The 20136-nt window shown below is 39.9% G+C and overlaps 1 protein-coding gene across 1 annotated transcript in view; it reads left to right on the top strand.

Annotated features, from left to right (window-relative positions):
* SDHAF4 (succinate dehydrogenase complex assembly factor 4) overlaps positions 1–19827 on the top strand; it is a 32052-nt gene extending 12225 nt beyond the window's left edge. Inside the window, exons 2-3 of the mRNA XM_015078287.3 lie at positions 2424–2573; positions 18589–19827. Coding sequence (XP_014933773.2) covers positions 2424–2573; positions 18589–18698 — 260 coding nt within the window. The 3' untranslated portion in view covers positions 18699–19827. The remainder of the gene's footprint in view (positions 1–2423; positions 2574–18588) is intronic.
* Positions 19828–20136: the final 309 nt, after the last annotated feature.

The raw sequence follows: 20136 nt of genomic DNA, 5'->3' as shown, positions 1-20136 counted from the left end.
ATTTTTTATTTTTTTTATAATTTTGTTTATATAATTTTTAAAAATTTTTGTTAATGTTTTATTTATTTTTGAGAGAGAGGGCAGAGCATGAGTGGGGAAGGGGCAGAGAGAGAGGGAGACACAGAATCTGAAGCAGCTCCAGGCTCTGAGCTGTCACCACAGAGCCCGGCACAGGGGTCGAATTCACGAACCGCGAGATCATGACCTGAGCCGAAGTCAGACGCTTAACTAACTGAGCCACCCAGGCGCCCATGTTTATATAACTTTTTAAAGCAGAGGGTAGGGTGATGTAGTGATAACTAGAATATGAATAAAATACATATAATGAAAGAAAATTCTAATTATATGTAATGCTACCAGGAGCTTCCAGATAATACTATGATGATAATAGATAAAATTTGTCACAGTTCTCAGTGCTATGCATGAATTGTCTTATTTAATCTATTTAGCAACTCATGAGCTAGGTACTCTTCAATTTAGACAGGAGGAAACAGATTTAGAAAGGGTAAGTCACTTGGGGTGCCTTGGTGGTTCACTCAATTAAGTGTCAGACTTTGGCTCAGGTCACATACTCAGGGTTTGCTGAGGGTTTGTGAGTTCGAGCTCCGTATCAGGCTCTCTGCTGTTAGCGCAGAGTCTGCTTCAGATCCTCTGTCTCCCTCTCTCTCTGATCCTCCCCCGTGCACATTCTTCCTCTCTCTCTCTCTTTCTCTCTCTCAAAAATAAATAAACATTAAAAAAAAAAAAAAACAACTTTGTAAGTCGCTTGACAAAGGTCCAACAACTAGTAAGTGCTTGTATTAGTTTCCTACTGCAGCTGCAACAGATTGTCACAAACTTAGTGGCTTAAAACATTTTCCAGTTCTGGAGGTGAGAAGTCTCTGGACTAAAATCAAAGTGTTAGGGCTATGTTCCTTCTGGAGGCTCTAGGGGGAGAATCTATTTCCTTCCTTTTCCACCTGCTAGAGGCTGCTACAGTTCCTGGACTCATTGCCCCTTTCCTCCATCTTCAAAGCCAGCAATATCCATCAAGGCTATTTCATACTGCTCTCTCTCTAGTTCTCTCTTCCAGTTGTCTCTTCCCCTTTTAAGGATTCTTGTGGTTACAGCAGACCCACACAGATAGTACAGGATAATCGCCCTGGTCCAAGGTCATCTGATGAGTAGCCTTAATTCGAACTGCTACCTAAATTCTCTTTTACCATGGAACCTAACTTATTCATAGATTCTGGGTATTAGGTTCTGATCTTCAGAAGCCATTATTCCACTTCACCACAGTGGTGGAACTGGAACTGGTCCCTACCGTGGTTTGCCTTGGAGCCATTCCTTTAGAAAGCTGAAAACCCAACCCTGAGGTCATTTTTTCAGGGTGGTTTAGCCTTTTGAACATTATCTTGACAAGGGTTGCATAACTTTCATAGTACTGAAAGTTGTTCAACTTTTTCTTTATAACCTATAATGAAAGTGATCTCACTTTTATACTGTAAATGCCTAATACATTTTTAAATGTTAATTGGCAGGAAAAGAAGACCATGATTAGGATTCAAATATATTTTAATTAGGATTAAGATATATTTATTTATTTATTTATTTTTCTTCAATATATGAAATTTATTGTCAAATTGGTTTCCATACAACACCCAGTGCTCATCCCAAAAGGTGCCCTCCTCAATACCCATCACCCACCCTCCCCTCCCTCTCACCCCCTATCAACCCTCAGTTTGTTCTCAGTTTTTAAGAGTCTCTTATGCTTTGGCTCTCTCCCTCTCTAACCTCTTTTTTTTCTTTTTTTTTCCTTCCCCTCCCCCATGGGTTCCTGTTAAGTTTCTCAGGATCCACATAAGAGTGAAACCATATGGTATTTGTCTTTCTCTGTATGGCTTATTTCACTTAGCATCACACTCTCCAGTTCCATCCACGTTGCTACAAAAGGCCATATTTCATTTTTTCTCATTGCCACGTAGTATTCCATTGTGTATATAAACCACAATTTCTTTATCCATTCATCAGTTGATGGACATTTAGGCTGGATTAAGATATATTTAAATCACAAGTCCCTTGCGATTTAAATAGTAAATCCTGTCATTAAACTTTGTACTATTTAGTTACTGTTAATGATCTCATTTCTGGTATTTTGGGCATTGCTTCAGACAGGAATCAGTATTTTATATTAGAAGTTTTTATGATTTTGATAATGGTTAATTTATTTCAGAGCTCTTCTTTTTAAACTGATAATATTAGTTGCCTCCAAGGAAGGGAAATGCCTGTCTGGAAGATAGAGGGAAGATTTTTAGCTATATGTCCTTTTGTACTTTTTGAACTTTGATCAAAGTGAGTGTATTAACTAAAAACAAATAAATTGTTAATTTTTTAAAGTAGAATGAATAAGCAGCTCCTATTTTTTCACTGTCTCCACTCTCTAGGATCACCACTTGTGTGTTGTTCCGTGAGGAAAATGAGTTCTCAAGGAGAAAAATCCAAACCCATCAAACAGTCTCATAAGAAGCCAAAGTTACCAGAAGGTCGTTTTGATGCACCAGAAGATCCTAATTTAGAGAAAGAACCACTGACAAGTGAGTATAGGCACGTCTCACAGATATTACAGGTTTGGTTCCAGAATACTGCAATAGAGCAAATGGCAGTAAAGCAAGTCACATTATTGTTTTGATTTTCCAGTGCATATGAAAGTTATGTTTACACTCTATGGCAGTCTATAAAGTGTGCATTAGCATTGTGTCAAAAAAAGTATGTATACCTTAATTTAAAAATACTTTATTGCTGGGACACCTAGGTGGCTCCATTGTTGAGCATCTGACTTTGGCTCAGGTTGTGATCTCATGGTTCATGAGTTCAAGCACTGCATTGGGCTCTTTGCTGTCAGCACCGAGCCTGCTTGAAATCCTCTGTCCCCTCTCTCTTTATCCCTCCCCCCCCCAAAATAAATAAATATTAAAAAATACTTCACTGCTAAAAAATCCTAACCATCATCTGAGTTTTTAGTAAGTTGTAATGCTTTTTCTGGTGGAGGGACTTGCCTTGATGTTTATGGCTGCTGACTAATCAGGGTGGTGGTTGCTAAAGGTGGGGGCTGTGGTAATTTCTTACAATAGGACAACAATGGAGTTTGCTGCATTGATTTATTCCTTTCATGAAAGATTTCTCTGTAGCAGAGATGCTGTTTGATAACCTACAGTAGAACTTCTTTCAAAATTGAAGTCAATCCTCTCAAGCTCTGTTACTGGTGTATCAACTATGTTTATGTAATAGTCTGAATCCTTTGTTACCATTTCAACAATTTTTTTAATTTTATTTTTTAATATGAAATTTAGTCAAATTGGTTTCCATATAACACCCAGTGCTCATCCCAACAGGTGCCCTTCTCAGTGCCCATCACCCACTTTCCCCTCCCTCCCACCCCCATCAACCTTCAGTTTATTCTCAGTTTTTAAGAGTCTCTTATGGTTTGCCTCCTTCCCTCTCTGTAACTTTTTTTCCCCCTTCCCCTCCCCCCATGGTCTTCTGTTAAGTTTCTCAGGATCCACATAAGAGTGAAAACATACGGTATCTGTCTTTCTCTGTATGACTTATTTCACTTAGCTTAACACTCTCCAGTTCCATCCACATTGCTACAAAAAGCCATATTTCATTCTTTCTCATTGCCACGTAGTATTCCATTGTATATATACACCACAACTTCTTTATCCATTCATCAGTTGATGGACGTTTAGGCTCCTTCCATAATTTGGCTATTGTTGAAAGTGCTGCTATAAACATTGGGGTACAAGTGCCCCTATGCATCAGCATTCCTGTATCCTTTGGGTAGATTCCTAGCAGTGCTATTGCTGGCTTACAGGGTAGATCTATTTCTAATTTTTTGAGGAACCTCCACGCTGTTTTCCAGACCAGCTGCACCCGTTTACATTCCCACCAACAGTGCAAGAGGGTTCCCGTTTCTCCACATCCTCGCCAGCATCTATAGTCTCCTGATTTGTTCATTTTAGCTACTCTGACTGGTGTGAGGTGGTATCTCAGTGTGGTTTTGATTTGTATTTCCTGATGAGGAGTGACGTTGAGCATCTTTTCATGTGCCTGTTGGCCATCTGGATGTCTTCTTTAGAGAAGAGTCTATTCATGTCTTCTGCCCATTTCGTCACTGGATTATTTGTTTTGCGGGTGTAGAGTCTGGTGAGTTCTTTATAGATTTTGGGTACTAGCCCTTTGTCTGATATGTCATTTGCAAATATCTTTTCCCATTCCATCTGTTGCCTTTTAGTTTTGTTGATTGTTTCCTTTGCAGTGCAGAAGCTTTTTATCTTGTTGAGGCCCCAATAGTTCATTTTTGCTTTTAATTCCCTTGCCTTTGGAAGTGTGTTAAGTAAGAAATTGCTGCGGCTGAGGTCAGAGAGGTTTTTTCCTGCTTTCTCCTCTAGGGTTTTGATGGTTTCCTGTCTCACATTCAGGTTCTTCATCCATTTTGAGTTTATTTTTGTGAATGGTGTAAAAAGAGTTTATTTTTGTGAAAGTGGTCTGGTTTCATTCTTCTGCATGTTGCTGTCCAGTTCTCCCAGCACAATTTGTTAAAGAGACTGTCTTTTTTCCATTTGATATTTTTTTCCTGCTTTGTCAAAGATTAGTTGGCTATACATTTGTGGGTCCAATTCTGGAGTCTCTACTCTATTCCATTGGTCTATGTGTCTTTTTTTTTGCCAATACAATGCTGTCTTGATGATTACAGCTTTGTAGTAGAGACTAAAGTCTGGGATTGTGGTGCCTTCCGCTTTGGTTTTCTTGTTCAATATTACTTTGGCTATTGGGGGTCTTTTGTGGTTCCATACAAATTTTAGGATTGCTTGTTCTGGCTTTGAGAAGAATGCTGGTGCAATTTTGATTGGGATTGCCTTGAATGTGTAGATTACTTTGGGTAGTATTGACATTCTAACAGTATGTATTCTTCCAGTCCATGAGCATGGAATGTTTTTCCATTTCTTTCCTTGAATCTTCTTCAATTTCCTTCATAAGCTTTCTATAGCTTTCGGCACACAGATCTTTTACATCTTTGGTTAGGTTTATTCCTGGGTATTTTATGATTCATGGTGCAATTTGAATGGGATCAGTTTCTTTATTTATCTTTCTATTGCTTCATTATTAATGTATAAGAATGCAACTGATTTCTGTACATTAATTTTCTATCGCAACTTTGCTGAATTCCTGTATCAGTTCTAGTAGACTTTTGGTGGAGTCTGTTGGGTTTTTCATATATAATATCATGTCATCTGCAAAAAATGAAAGCTTGACTTCATCTGTGCCAATTTTGATGCCTTTGATTTCCTTTTGTTGTCTGATTGCGATGCGAGAACTTCCAACACTCTGTTAAACAACAGCGGTGAAAGTGGACATCCCTGTCATGTTCCTGATCTCAGGGGGAAAGCTCTCAGTTTTTCCCCATTGAGGATGATATTAGCTGTGGGCTTTTCATAAGTGGCTTTTATGATGTTTGAGCATATTCCTTCTATCCCGACTTTCTCGAGGGTTTTTATTAAGAAAGGATGCTGAATTTTGTCAAATGCTTTTTCTTAATTGATTGACAGGATCATATGGTTCTTATCTTTTCTTTTATTGTGATGTATCACATTGATTGATTTGCGAATATTGAACCAGCCCTGCAGCCCATGAATGAATCCCACTTGATCATGGTGAATAATTCTTTTTATATACTGTTGAATTTGATTTGCTAGTATCTTGTTGAGAATTTTTGCATCCATATTCATCAGGGATATTGGCCTGTAGTTCTCTGTTTTTGCTGGGTCTTTGGTTTGGGAATCAAAGTAATGCTGGCTTCATAGAATGAGTCTGGAAGTTTTACTTCCCTTTCTACTTTTTGGAACAGCTTGAGAAGGTTAGGTATTATCTCTGTCTCTTATAGACAGCAAATAAATGTGTCTTGTTTTTTTATCCATTCTGATACCCTGTGTCTTTTGGTTGGGGCATTTAGTCCATTTACATTCAGTGTTATTATTGAAAGATATGGGTTTAGAGGCATTTGTGATATCTGTAGGTTGCATGCTTGTAGTGGTGTCTCTGGTACTTTGTGGTCCTTGCAACATTTCACCCACAGAATCCCCCTGAGGATTTCTTGTAGGGCTGGTTTAGTGGTGATGAATTCCTTCAGTTTTTGTTTGTTTGAAAAACCTTTATCTCTCCTATTCTGAATGACAGACTTGCTGGATAAAGGATTCTTGGCTGCATATTTTTTCTGTTCATCACATTGAAGATTTCCTGCCATTCCTTTCTGGCCTGCCAACTTTAAGTAGATAGGTCTGCCACTAGTCTTATTGGTCTCCCTTTGTAAGTTAGAACCTGTTTATCCCAAGCTGCTTTCAGACTTTTCTCTTTATCCTTGTATTTTGCCAGTTTCGCTATGATATGCCATGCAGAAGATCGATTCAAGTTACGTATGAAGGGAGTTCTCTGTGCCTCTTGGATTTCAATGCCTTTTTCCTTCCCCAGATCAGGGAAGTTCTCAGCTATGATTTGTTCAAGTACACCTTCAGCCCCTTTCTCTGTCTCTTCTTCTGGACTTCCTGTGATAGGGATATTGTTCCGTTTGATTGCATCACTTAGGTCTCTAATTCTCCCCTCTTCCTCCTGGATTTTTTTATCTCTCTTTTTCTCAGCTTCCTCTTTTTCCATAATTTTATCTTCCAATTCACCTAGTCTCTCCTCTGCCTCTTCAATCCATGCTATGGCTGCCTCTATTTTATTTTGCACCTCATTTATAGCATTTTTTAATTCATCATGACTATTTTTTAGTCCCTTGATCTCTATAGCAGTAGATTCTCTGCTGTCCTCTGCTTTTTTCAAGCCCAGCGATTACTTTTATGACTATTATTCTAAATTCTTGTTCCGTTATGTTGCTTAAGTTGGTTTTGATCAATTCATTAGCTGTCGCGACTTCCTGGCGTTTCTTTTGAGAAGAATTCCTCCATTTTGTCACTTTGGCTAGCTTTCTCTACCTTATGCGTTTTAAAAGCTTGCACTGCTATATTAAAAGAGGGTCATGCACTGTCCAGGGCCTGGCCCTTCTGGAGGTGTTTTTTTGGGGATTGTTACTTGCTCTCTGTTGTTGTGACTTTGGTTATTTTATTACCCTACTCGTAGTAATATTTTGTGCCCTCCACCAGATGTGCTTTGATTTGTTCCTTGGAGTAGCCCTGTAAAGGAAAAACTGATAGACAAACAGGAGACAAAAACACGCAAACACACAAACAAATAACACAAACAAATAAACACAAACAAAAACCTAAACACTAAAAACAAAAAACCCCAAAACACGGACTACAAGTAAAGAAGAAGGTGGAGGCAGTGCTGATGGAAGAGCACATACAAAGAGAGAAATGACGGGGGGGGGGGGGGGGCTGTGGGGGTGTGTGTGTGGAAATAAAAGTTGACTAGGCAGAGAGACTAAAAGGCTTAATCCAGAGGGAGAGAAAGGAAAATAAAGAAGGAGGCGGGAAAAACGAAACAAAGATAAAATTACCCAGACAGGGTAGATGGTATATGGCTAGATTATTCTAGAGAAAGAGAAAGGAGTGTAAAGAAGGAGGTGTAGAACATGCATCAAGACAATGGATTAAATATGCCTGTTTAGACAGACCAATAACCAGAGTAACCAGCCTAGGGGAGAGAAGAGATAAGGAGGAGAAATTGGTTGGGGGTGAGAATATATCTATATATCCAGAATTGACCTAGAGTTAATCCAGGCAATGCTGCATTGCTTGTCTCAAGTAGCTGTCTGCAGGGTCTTTGCCACTCTGGTGGATATGCAGTTACCCAGTGCAGAGGAGCGTGGTTTGGCATTATCTGGACCCACCTCCACTATGGACCCCCAGAGTGATCCCTGAGGCCCTTCCTTGGTGGTGGTGGGGGAGGGGGGAATGGTGATCTTCCAGTCTCTTCTCCACGGAGCCAGACCTGGCGGACTGTTGTTTGAGTCGCCTCACTGTGCTGTGGGCGCAGATGGGGCGGTCCTTCTTGCTCCACCAACTGCCTTGACCCTGTGCTTGGCTAGAATTCAAAGTCCCCCTCTGTGCGCTCTGGCGCTGGGAAAGCGCCTCTCAGTGCCGCAATATGTGTTCCCAACTGGCTTTGTCTGTGCCACCGCACTTCAGGGAAGACTGACTTCTGTTGCAGACTTATTGCGACTGAGAGCTGCTGCCCTCACCGCAAGCCCCTGGGGTGGCAGATGCAGACAGGCTTTGTCTTTTCCCACAGCACTCCAGGGAAACTGGAGCTGCCTTATCCTCCTGCAGACTGAGCCCTCGGCCCAGCCACTGTGCCCCAGGGTGGCAGATGCAGGCAGGTTCTGTCTCCAGGGAGGGAACCACTTTCTCTAGCTGCAGACTGAGCCTCTGACCTACCACCACACCCAGGCCTGGCTTCCTTCCTCCCCAGGTGCTCGAACAGGGAGCTGGCCCCAGTCTGAAGAAAGCCCCACAGTTAGAGATAAGATCCCTCTCAGTCTCAGTCCAAGGTCTTTCTACTGTCCAGCTAGGTCCTGCACTTCCCTAGAGCCTCTTTCTCTTCCCTTTGTCTCTCCACAGAAGGGGGTCCCTCCCCAGAAGGAGGTCCCTCCCCTCTGTGCCCACATGGCCTTTTTTATTTCCCCCAGTTCGCAGTTACCCACCTATCTTTTTTCCAGCTTTCCCATTTTCTTCCTAGTAGATTCAGTCTCTTTTCCTCCCAGGCTCTGGTGTTCAAAGTCCTTTGGCTTCTACACTTCTTTGTTTGAGAGACGCGGGACATATGGATCCCCCTACTTCTCCGCCATGTTGGCCCTCTCACCATTTCAACAATCTTCACAGCATCTTCAGTAGGAGTAGATTCATCTCAAGAAACCACTTTCTTTGCTCATCCACAAGAAGCAACTCCTTACCCATTAAAGTTTTTTTTTAAGTCTCTCTTTTTTTTCTTTTTTTTAGTGTTTATTTATTTTGAGAGAAAGAGAATACATGCATGAGCCAGGGGTGGGGGCAGAGAGAAAGGAAGAGAGAGAATTCCAAGCAGGCTCCTGAGCTGTCAACATGGTGCTCAGTCCCACAAACCAGGAGTTCATGACCTGAGCCAAAATCAAGAGTTGATTGATTTAGAGACCAACAGTTAATGAGCTACCCAGACGCCCCATTGTCCATTAAAGTTTTATCACAAGATTGAAGCAATTCAGTCACATCTTCAGGCTCCACTTTTAGTTCTAGATTTCTTGCTATTTCTATCACATCTGCATTTTCCCCAATGAAGTCTTGAACCCTTTAGAATCATTTATGAGAGTTGGAATGAAATTCTTTTCAACTCCTTGTAATGTTGATATGTTGACCTTTTCCCATGAATCACATATGTTCTTAATGGCATCTAGAATGGTGAATCCTTTCCAGAAGGTTTTCAATGTAGTTTGCCCAGATCCATCAGAGCAATCACCATCTATGGCAGCTGCAGCCTTATGAAATGTATTTCTTAAATAATATGACTTGAAAGTGAAATGACTCCTTGATCTTTGGGCTGAAGAATAGATGTTGTGTTAGACATGAAAACAATATTAATCTCATTGTACATCTTCATCAGAGCTCTTGGGCGCCAGGTGCATTGTCAGTGAGCAGTCATATTTTGAAAGGAATCTTTTTTTTCTGAGCAGTAGGTCTCATCAGCAGGCTAAAATATTTAGTAAACCATGTTGTGAACAGATGTGCTGTCATCCAGGCTCTGCTGTTCCATTTATAGAGCATAGGAAGAATAGATTTAGCATAGTTTTTAAGTGCCGTAGGATTTGTGGAATGGTAAATGAACACTGGCTTCAGCTTAAAGTCACCAGCTACATTAGCCCCCCTAACAAGAGAGTCAGCCTATTCTATGAAGCTTTGAAGGCAGGCATTGGCTTCTTTTCCCCAGCTATGAAAGTCCTTTTTCCATAGAAGGCTGTTTTGTCCACATTGAAAATCTATTGTTTAATGTAGCCACCTTCATTAATTATCTTAGCTAGATCTTCTGGATTGCTTGCTGCAGCTTCTATATCAGCGCTTGCCGCTTTACCTTGCACTTAGATGGTGTGGAGATGGCTTCTTTCCTTAAACCTCATGAACCAAGCTATGCTAGCTTTAAACTGTTCTGCAGCTTCTTTACCTGTCTGTCTTTAAAGAACTGAAGAGAGTAGGCCCTTGCTCTGGAAGGCTTTATCTTAAGGGAATGTTGTGACTGGTTTGATCTTCTATCCAGACTACTATAATGTTCTCAATGAGCAATAAGGCTGTTTTGTTTTCTTATCATTTGTGTATTCACTGACGTAGCCTTTTAATTTCCTTCATGAACTTTTCCTTTGAGTGCACATTTTGGGTAACTGGTTATCACAAGAGGCCTAGCTTTTGGCCTGTCTCAGCTTTCAATGTGTACCTTCCCTGTTAAGCCTACTCATGTCTAGCTTTTGATTTAAAGTGAGAGACATGTGACTCTTCCTTTCATTTGAACACTTAGAAGCCATTGTAGGGTTATTAATTGGCCCAATTTTAGTCTTATTTTGCTCCCGGGAGTAGGGAGGCCCAAAGAGGGGGAAAGACAAGGGAACAGCTGTTCATGGAGCATTCAGAGCATTCACAATGTCTATCAGTTAACTGTTTTATATGGATATGAGCCCTGATGCCCCAAAACAATTACAATAGTAATATCAAAGATCACTCATCACAGATCACAATAGCAAATATAATAATAATGACAAAATTTGAAATATTGTGAGAATTACTAAAATATGACACAGAAACACAAAGCGAGGAAATGCTGTGTGGAAAAACGGCACCAATAGACTTGTTCACTGTAGGGATGCCACAATTTGTAAAACATGCAGTATCTCAGGCTCCTGGGTATTTCACTTGGTTAAGTGCCCAACTCTTGATTTCAGCTCAGGGCATGATCTTGTAGTTCATGGGTTTGAGTCCTGTGTCAGGCTTGTGCTGCTGACAGTGTGGAGCCTGCTTGGGATTCTCCTGCGCCTCCCTCCCTCTCTCTCTTTCTCTCTCTCTCTCAAAATTAATAAACTTTTTTTCAAATGTAGTATGTGTGAAGCACAATAAAATGAAGTATGCTTTTATAGTAAAGCTCCTTCCTTAATTTTTGAAGTATCAAAATATTTTAGTTATTGAAGAGAAAGAATGAAAGAAATATGTTATTGTTTATAATTCTTTATTAACAATAATGAAGCATATTTCACAATGACTAAATTCCCATATTGACCATCAATATGTGTAGATTAAAAAAAAATAATTTCTAAGCCCCTGACATTGATTGATTGTGTTTGATTGTTTTATTCGTTACAAGCCATTATTCATATGACAAAGTATATGAACTGAGACCTGCTTTGATCTGAGTAACAGAAAACCACTTGAGCAGACTTAAACAAGAGGTAGTGTAGGTTGTTATTGGGCTACGAGGTACATAGGTGGGGTACTCAGGGCAGTGATGCTGCTGGACCTTGGAAAAAACAGACCTTAGGAGTAAACAGTATATGGAAACCAGGATATTCTCCCTCTTTCTCTTGTCCCCTGTCTCTTCTTTTTGTTGTTTTCTGTCATTAGACTCCCTTTTTAAAAAAAAAAAAATTTTTTTTAACATTTATTTATTTTTGAGACAGAGAGAGACAGAGCATGAACGGGGGAGGGTCAGAGAGAGAGGGAGACACAGAATCTGAAACAGGCTCCAGGCTCTGAGCCGTCAGCACAGAGCCTGACTCAGGGCTTGAACTCACGAACCGCGAGATCATGACCTGAGCCGAAGTCAGACGCTTAACCGACTGAGCCACCCAGGCGCCCCTAGACTCCCTTTTAAGTCCACTGGGCAGAAGGAACTGTTCCCAGCATCTACTCAAGTCAATAGAGCAACTAGCTGAAAATAACTAGTTGTTTAGTTATAATTCCAAAAGTATTTTATCTTATTTTATTTTTAGTAGGCTGCACACCCAGCATGGGGCTTGAATTCATTACTCTGAGACCAAAAGTTGCCTGCTGTACCAACTGAGACAGCCAGATGCCCCTCTAATTCAAAATTTCCTAAGAAAAGAGCTCATTGGCCAAGCTTGGATTGGGTGCCTATAGCTAAATCAATGTGGGTGGCACTGGGGTGGGTCACAGGTGAAGGTGGTGGTTCTCACTGTAGCCATATAGTTGGAGAAAGAGAAGAGGAAGTTTGGAGAGGAAAGGGGTTTTTGAGGATGGTGGGATGATAGACTAAACATTGTTTTGTATTTAGTGTACACGAAATTCCACTCATGTTGTAAAGCTGTGGTTTTTTTTTTTTTAAGTTTGTTTGTTTGTTTGTTTGTTTGTTTTGAGAAAGAGAAGGGTGAGCAAGCCGGGAAGGAACAGAGAGAAAGGGAGAGATAGAATCCCAAGCAGGCTCCATGCTATCAGCATAGAACCCATTGTGGGGCTTTGATCTCACAAATCGTGAGATCACGACCTGAGCTGAACAAGAGTGGGCTGCTTAACCAATTCATCCACCCAGGCACACCAAGCTCTGATTTTTAAAATGGTACTTTATTTTTATTCTGTACTCTTTTGTATCTTTGAATTGTGGAACATGTGCATGCATTTGCTATTCAAAAAATAACGTTGTAGACAGCATACATGCAAACATACCAGTTTGAAACTTTGGCAAGGCTGCCCTGCTTGTCTAATTTATCCAGTCTCCTGAGAGTTAACCCATCTATGCAGTGAAGCATCCTAGGTAAGAAGATAATAAACAGAGGATATAGGGACCTATATCTGGAACTCTTCAGAATATGAAAACTTCTGTTTTTGTTCTTTCAGTTAAATATTTCAATTTATAGCATCTTTTCTAAGCCCAGTCTAATAACCAGATCAATTTGCCAAAATGATGGAGACCGTTAAAGAGTTGGTATAATCTAAAGGTAAAATTCTTTCCTGGTTTTAGCCAAGCACAAAAATCTGAGAGGAATATTTTCATTAAAGCATCATACACAAAAGCAGCAATCCCAGAAGTAAACCCCCACCTATTGCTCAGTTGGTTTTTGAGAAGGTTGCCATGTTCATTCGGTGGCGGAAAGGACAGTTTTTTCTATAAGTGGTTCTGGGAAAACTGGATAATCACATGCAAAAGAAAAAAATTGTACCCTTACCTTATACCATATATAAAAATTAACTCTAAAATGTCGAAAACCTAAAATTAAGAGGTAAGCCTATAAAATTCTTAGATGAAAACATTGGGGAAAATCTTCATGATATTGAATTTGACAAGTGTTTAATTGCTATGACACCAAGAACATAGACGACAAACACAAAAAATAGATAAAATTGCACATTAGCAAAATTAATAAATTTTGTACATCAAAGGACATTATCAAGAAAGTAAAAAGATAACCTACAGAATGGCAGAAATATTTGTAAATAATATAGCTGACAAAGAGTTAATATCCACAGTATGTGAAAAGCTCCTACAACTCCACAAAAACAACCTAATTCAAAAATGGGCAAATGACTTGAACATACATTTCTCTAAAGAAGATATACAAATAACTAACAAGCACTTGAAATAGGGCTCACCACCACTAATTACAAATCAAAACTACAGTGAGATACCACTTCAACTGCAGTGGATGTGTATGATGGCTACAATTTAAGGAAAACTGGAAAACAAGTGATGGCAACAACGTGGAGCAACATAGCAACTGTTCATAGCAACTTTATTCACAATAGCCAAAAGAAACGACTCAGATGTTCATCGATAGGTAAATGGGTAAACAAAATGTGGTAAGTACATATAGTGGAATACTATTCAGTCATTAAAAGGAATGGCATGTTATTTTATTTATCTTTTATTTTTTTTTAATGTTTATTTATTTTTGAGACAGAAAGAGACAGAGCATGAATGGGGGAGGGTCAGAGAGAGAGGGAGACACAGAATCTGAAGCAGGCTCTAGGCTGTGAGCTGTCAGCACAGAGCCCAACACAGGGCTCGAACTCACAGACCGTGAGATCATGACCTGAGCTGAAGTCAGACGCTTAACCGACTGAGCCACCCAGGTGCCCCAGGAATGGCATTTTAATAATGTGCTACAATATGGATGGACCTTGAAAACATTATGCTTAGTGAAATAAGTTAGACACAGAGGGACAAATACATGATTCCACTTAAATTATGTACCTTGAGTAGGCAGATTCATAGAGACAAGGTAGAATAGAAGTTATCAAAGTCTAGAGGAAGGGAGAAAGGGAAAGTTTTTGCTTAATGGGTATAGAGTTTATATTGAGGATGATGAAAAACTTGTGGGTGTAGATAGTGTGATAGTTACCAATGAGAATATATATAGTCAGTGCCACTGAATTGTACACTTATAAGTGGTTAAAATGATAAACTATATCATAATGGGATTAATATGATAAATGTTATATATATTTCACATAGTAAAGAAAAAAGCACATTTCAAAAGGTAATCATCTGTTTGACACAGTGCCAGCTATTCATCTTAATTTTTGAGTCGCTGCAATTTATGTTGAACCTACCATCTCTTAGAACCTGGTCTGGTAAATATCACCAAACCCAGCAAATGCCTTTCAGTCCTCATTTTATATGAACTGTCTACAAGCTTCAACATTGTTAACCACTGCTGCTAGAAATCTGTCTGTCGTGGTTTTGGTTATGTTTTGCCCAGTTTCTCCTCCTGTTTCTTCAATCAATTTTTCCTCACTTCTTTTTTAAGCTCTCTACCTCTGCCCAAAAGTAGAGAGTCAGAAATCTGGGGATATCCTTCACTCCTGCTTCTCCTGTGTCCTGGATCCAGTACCTTCTTAACATGTCAAACTCATTCATCCTGCCAATGAAGCCCAAATTCAAGCATCTGTGGTTTTTTTGGTCTCCTAACAAGTTTGTCTTCTTCCTTGTTTCCTTCTTTCTGGGCTTGTCTCCCTGCCTATGGTACACATGTCATTCTAAGAAAAATACATAGGTGGTCCCTTTGCAGAGAGTAGACTTCATTAAGATAATAAAGGGGCGTGCTTGGGTGGCTCAGTCAGTTAAGTGTCCAACTTCAACTCAGGTCATGATCTCATGGTTCGTGAGTTTGAGCCTCATGTCAGGCTCTGTGCTGACAGCTCAAAGCCTGGAACCTGCTTCAGATCCAAGTCTCCCTCTCTCTCTACCCCTCCCCCACTCACGCTCTGTCTCTCTAATAAACATTAAAAAAAAATTGTTAAGATAATAAAGGAAGATTGTTTGCATCTGAACACCCTGTTTGATGCAAAGATGAATAAGGAAAATGAGATACGAAAATAACTATCAACAGGACATCATGTGGTAACTGGCATAAGAGATAATGCAAAAAGTTCAGAAAAAAAGGAGAGAAAACAGATTAACATTGAGCTTGGTTTAAAAGGCACAATAAAATCATAAGTAGTTAAGGAATGGTAGGGAGACATTTCAAAAAAGAGAAAGATGGGCACCTAGGTGGCTCATTCGATTGAGCATCTGACTCCTTGATTTCAGCCCAGGTCATGATCCCAGAACATGGGATCAAGCCCTGTGTAGGGTTCTGCACTGAGCATGGAGCCTGCTTAAGATTTTCTCTCTCTCTCTCTCTCTCTCTCTCTCTGCCCTCTTCCCTGTTCATGTGCTCTCTCTAAAATAAAAAAAAAGAAAGATGTGGTCAGAGAAAGAGAGGCCAGGGAGATACATGCAAGATACAGCCAATGTTCCTGTTTTGCTGCAGCATAGGGTGTATATAGTGGATTAATAGAATATAAAGCTAGAAAGGTAGATTTGGCTCAAGTCTGGGAGTGCCTGAAGTACCAGTTTATAGCATATGGGCTTTATGCAGTAGACAGTGAAGAAAGCTCTCAAGTTTTTTGAATGGAGATTATTTTAATCAGCTTTACTGTAGTATAATCTGCATATAATAAAATTCACCCATTTTAAGAAACAGTTTTATGAATTTTAACAATGTTTATAACCATATAACCAACACAAAGTATAAAACAATTCAATCCCACAAAGAGCCCCTGGTGCCTCTTTATAATTAGTTTCATTCTCCCATCCCCCTGGCAACCATGAATCTGTTCTCTGTCACTATAATTTTGCCCTTCCTAGGATTTTATATAAATGAAATCATACAGTACATAATCATTTGTGTCTGGCCTCTTTCACTTAATGTAATGTGGAGGAGGGATTCTGTTTTAGAAAGATTAATTTATCCTTCTATGCAGGTTAGGCTGGAGTCATGAGAGTCAGAAAACAGAGATGTGTTAGAAAATGGTTGCATTAGTCTAGAATATGACTCCAAGCATGACTCAGGATGGAACTAATGAGAGTAAAGAATTTCAGAGAGCTATAGATTATAATGAGGGTGAAAATTGGGTTAAACAAACATGAGGGAAAAGCCTCCATAGGAGGCTGCAGTCAGAAAGAAGAAAGCTCAAGAGTGTGAGACTTGGAGAAGGAACATATTCAGGAGATAATGAAATCGAAATGGATAGCACAAGTGGATGTGAAGATCACTGGGAAAGAGGATTAAGGGCCTCCATGTCTCCAGTATGTGAGGATACTAATGTGCATGTTGATATGAAGAACAATGGGGAGAGATCAAACTATGAATCAAATATTGATCCTATCCAAGAAGTTAGAAGAGTCTTTGACTTTATTACTGGACTACAGAAAAGCACTGGACAAGTAAATGGTGCAGAATTCAAAAGAGGAAAGGCTGTAAAGATTTGGTGGTAGAATGAGAGACTGGAAGTAGCAGTGAGGTGCCGGGACATCTTGACCCTTTCTTTCTTGCCTAGTGCTATGGACTGAGTTGTGTCTCCCTAAAATCCATATGTTGAATCCCTAACCCCCCAGTGGGGGTGGTATTTGGAGATAGGGCCTTTAAGAGATAATTAGTTTTTTTTTTTAATTTTTTTAATGTTTATTATTTTTGAGAGACAGAGCATGAGCGGGGTAGGGGCAGAGAGAGAGGGAGAGACAGACTCTGAAGCAGGCTCCAGGCTCTGAGCTGTCAGCACAGAGCCCGATGCAGGACTCGAACCCATGAGCTATGAGATCATGACCTGAGCCGAAGTCGGGCTCTCAACCGACTGAGCCACCCAGGCGCCCCTAGAGATGGTTTTAAATGAGGTCATGAGAATTCCCTATGTCGGAATTCGTGTCCTTATAAGAAGAGACACTAGAGAGCTCGCCATCATTCTCTCCCTGCCATGTGAGGACACTGAGAAGGGACTGTCTACAAGCCAGGAAGAGTCTTCACCAGAACCCAGCCATGCTGGCACCCTGCTTGCAGACTCCTAGCCTCGAGAGCTGTGAGAAAGTTAGTTTCTGTTGTTTAAGTCTACGGTAGTTTGTTTTGGCAACCCAAGCTGATGAAGATACTCGGTGGGCCCCAGAAATATGGGAGATGGAAGAGTTTCCATTAGATGCTTTCAGAGGAAGTCCCAGCAAGTTCTTAGAATGACAGGGTAGGGAATACTTGATTCACAGTAGAGAAAGAATTTTAAAAACAGATACATATTTGAAAATTTTCAGGGTTAATTGTCTTTTTTCCTAGACAGGGACTATGGGATTTTGGTGATGTTCATCTAGTTTTCTAAAGAGACACAGAGTAAGAATTGGGGTTCTTTCTAATAGCTGACTCCTCTTCTGTCCGTCCCATATACAGAGCAGTAGTTTATGGGTTAAAAACAAGACTGCAACCAGACTGTCTGAATTCAAACTCTGTTTATCACTTGGTAGCTAGCTGTGTGATCAGGAGCACCTTTCTGAACCTCTTTGTGTCTCATGTTCCTCATCTATAAAAGGGAGACAATAATTGTTCCTGTCCCATATGATTATTATGAGGATTAAATGAGTTACTGTGAATAAAGTACTCAGAATTGGGCCAGACTCAAGATGAATAGTCCTTTATGAACACACAGTATTCAGAGTAATAGTTGTTATGTCCATGAATGGCAGTGTCAGCTAACCATTTCATGAAGCCAAAATCCTATGATGAAGAACAATAATACTCATAACTAAAATTAATTGGGCATTCTTAGGTACCCGGCAGTGAGCTGGATCCTTTACATGCATCTCTTTGTTTAATTTTCAACATAGCAAATCAGATATGGTTGTTATACCCATTTTACTGATAAGAAAACTGAGGCAGTGAGCCAAAGTAACCTTGTTTCACAACCTTCCAAACCCTATGGATTTGTACTCTGTATTCCCTGCATTCCTTTCCCTCTCTTTTAATCCATCCATACAAATGCAGCCACTCCCCATATTGGGGCCTGAGAACACTCCAAGAATTCTAAGTAATTAATGTAGGTAATAAAGTTCGTTGGATATGACAATTGTGTCCAGAAGTGATTTCTCAAACTTGGGGAAAAGAACCACATTTACAGTTCATTTAAAAGACTGCATTGTAATAACCTAGTCGGTAGTAGCTAGCCTATTAACTCTGCAACTCGACCACTCTGTCTTCAGAATTGGTCTTCACGCTTTTCTTGTCTCTATTGACTGGTTTTTTTTTTTTTTTTTTTTTTTTTTGTATCTTCTGTCTTTCTTTAGAATTTCCAGATGATATTAATCCCGTTACCAAAGAAAAAGGTGGACCCAGAGGCCCAGAACCTACCCGATATGGAGATTGGGAACGAAAAGGACGCTGTATTGACTTTTAAGCCATATATTATTAACTTCAGTATCTTTTTCTGAATATGTACATCTGAATTAATTTATTTCTCATTATTTTCTCTCTGTATATCCTTTAAGTCATTTAATCTCTATAATGTGTTTAAAAACACAAATAGGGGTGCCTGGGTGGCTCAGTCAGTTAAGCTTCCAACGTCGGCTCAGGTCATGATCTCTCAGTTTGTGGGTTTGAGCCCCACATCGGGCTCTGTGCTGACAGCTCGGAGCCTGCAGCTTGCAGCTTCAAATTCCGTGTCTCCCTCTCTCTCTGCCCCTCCCCTGCTCATACTCTGTCTCTCAAAAATAAATAAAAATGTTTTAAAAACCCACAAATAATGCCTTGAAAGAAAATATGCTGCTATAAATTAAGAAAGGGGAAATATTTCTACATTAGCACATTAATTTTAATTTAAATATATTGGAGTATATAAAAGATGATTAGAGCTGCATATTTCATCATATTGCATTTTAAATTAATCAGCTGCTTATAAAGTACAAATGTAAATAAAACAAGTTTTAATGATTTTTATTGCTATATGCTAGGTAATAGTGCTTTTTGAATGTGAGTTAAATAACACGTTATAGTTTTATAAGGCCACAGTAACAACAGAAAGTCTAGCTCTAGAGACAGATTACTTAGGTTCAAATTTTGGTTCTGCTACTTACTAGCTGTGTGACCTGGGGTAAGTTATTCAACTTTTCCACACCTCAGTATCTTCATGTATAAATTGGGGATAATACTGCCCTTTTTGGGCAGTTGAGAACTTTAAATAAGTAGGTACATGTACTTGGAACAGTGCATAGCACAAACCTCTCATTAAGTGTTAGCTATCTGTAAATCATAAATGTATTTTTCCAAGTCTCTAGGCTTTCTGGGGGGAAATATTTAGAAACTAAGTTTGAAATACTTTAATTGAAATTGTTTTAGGGGCGCCTGGGTGGCTCAGTCGGTTGAGCGGCCGACTTCAGCTCAGGTCATGATCTCGCGGCCCATGAGTTCGAGCCCCGCGTCAGGCTCTGTGCTGGCATCTCAGAGCCTGGAGCCTGTTTCAGATTCTGTGTCTCCCTCTCTCTGACCCTCCCCCGTTCATGCTCTGTCTCTGTCTCAAAAATAAATAACGTTAAAAAAAAATTGTTTCATGAATATAACATTACAAATTCATGAGTAAGAAAATTAGTGATTTTTTGCACCGATGAACTGAGCAGAAATATGCACTAGTTTGTTAAAACAAAATTTAGGTACAGAGGACCAATTTGTGACAAAAGCAGGGGATGAAATGGGCCAGCTTAGTCGGTTTTGATGACTCAAAAGCTCTTGTCCTGTGGCCTTTGGATAACTGGGTCAGGAAAAGTCAAGGCCAGTTTATAGACATGGAATGGAAAGGAAGAATAGGAATTGCTGGGCTTGCCTGTGGCAACCCATGCTGG

The sequence above is a fragment of the Acinonyx jubatus genome, chromosome B2 (genome assembly GCF_027475565.1).
Source record: "Acinonyx jubatus isolate Ajub_Pintada_27869175 chromosome B2, VMU_Ajub_asm_v1.0, whole genome shotgun sequence".
Taxonomy (NCBI): Eukaryota; Metazoa; Chordata; class Mammalia; order Carnivora; family Felidae; genus Acinonyx; species Acinonyx jubatus.
Note: the sequence above shows the minus strand (reverse complement) of the source record. Positions and strands in the feature narration are given on the sequence as shown.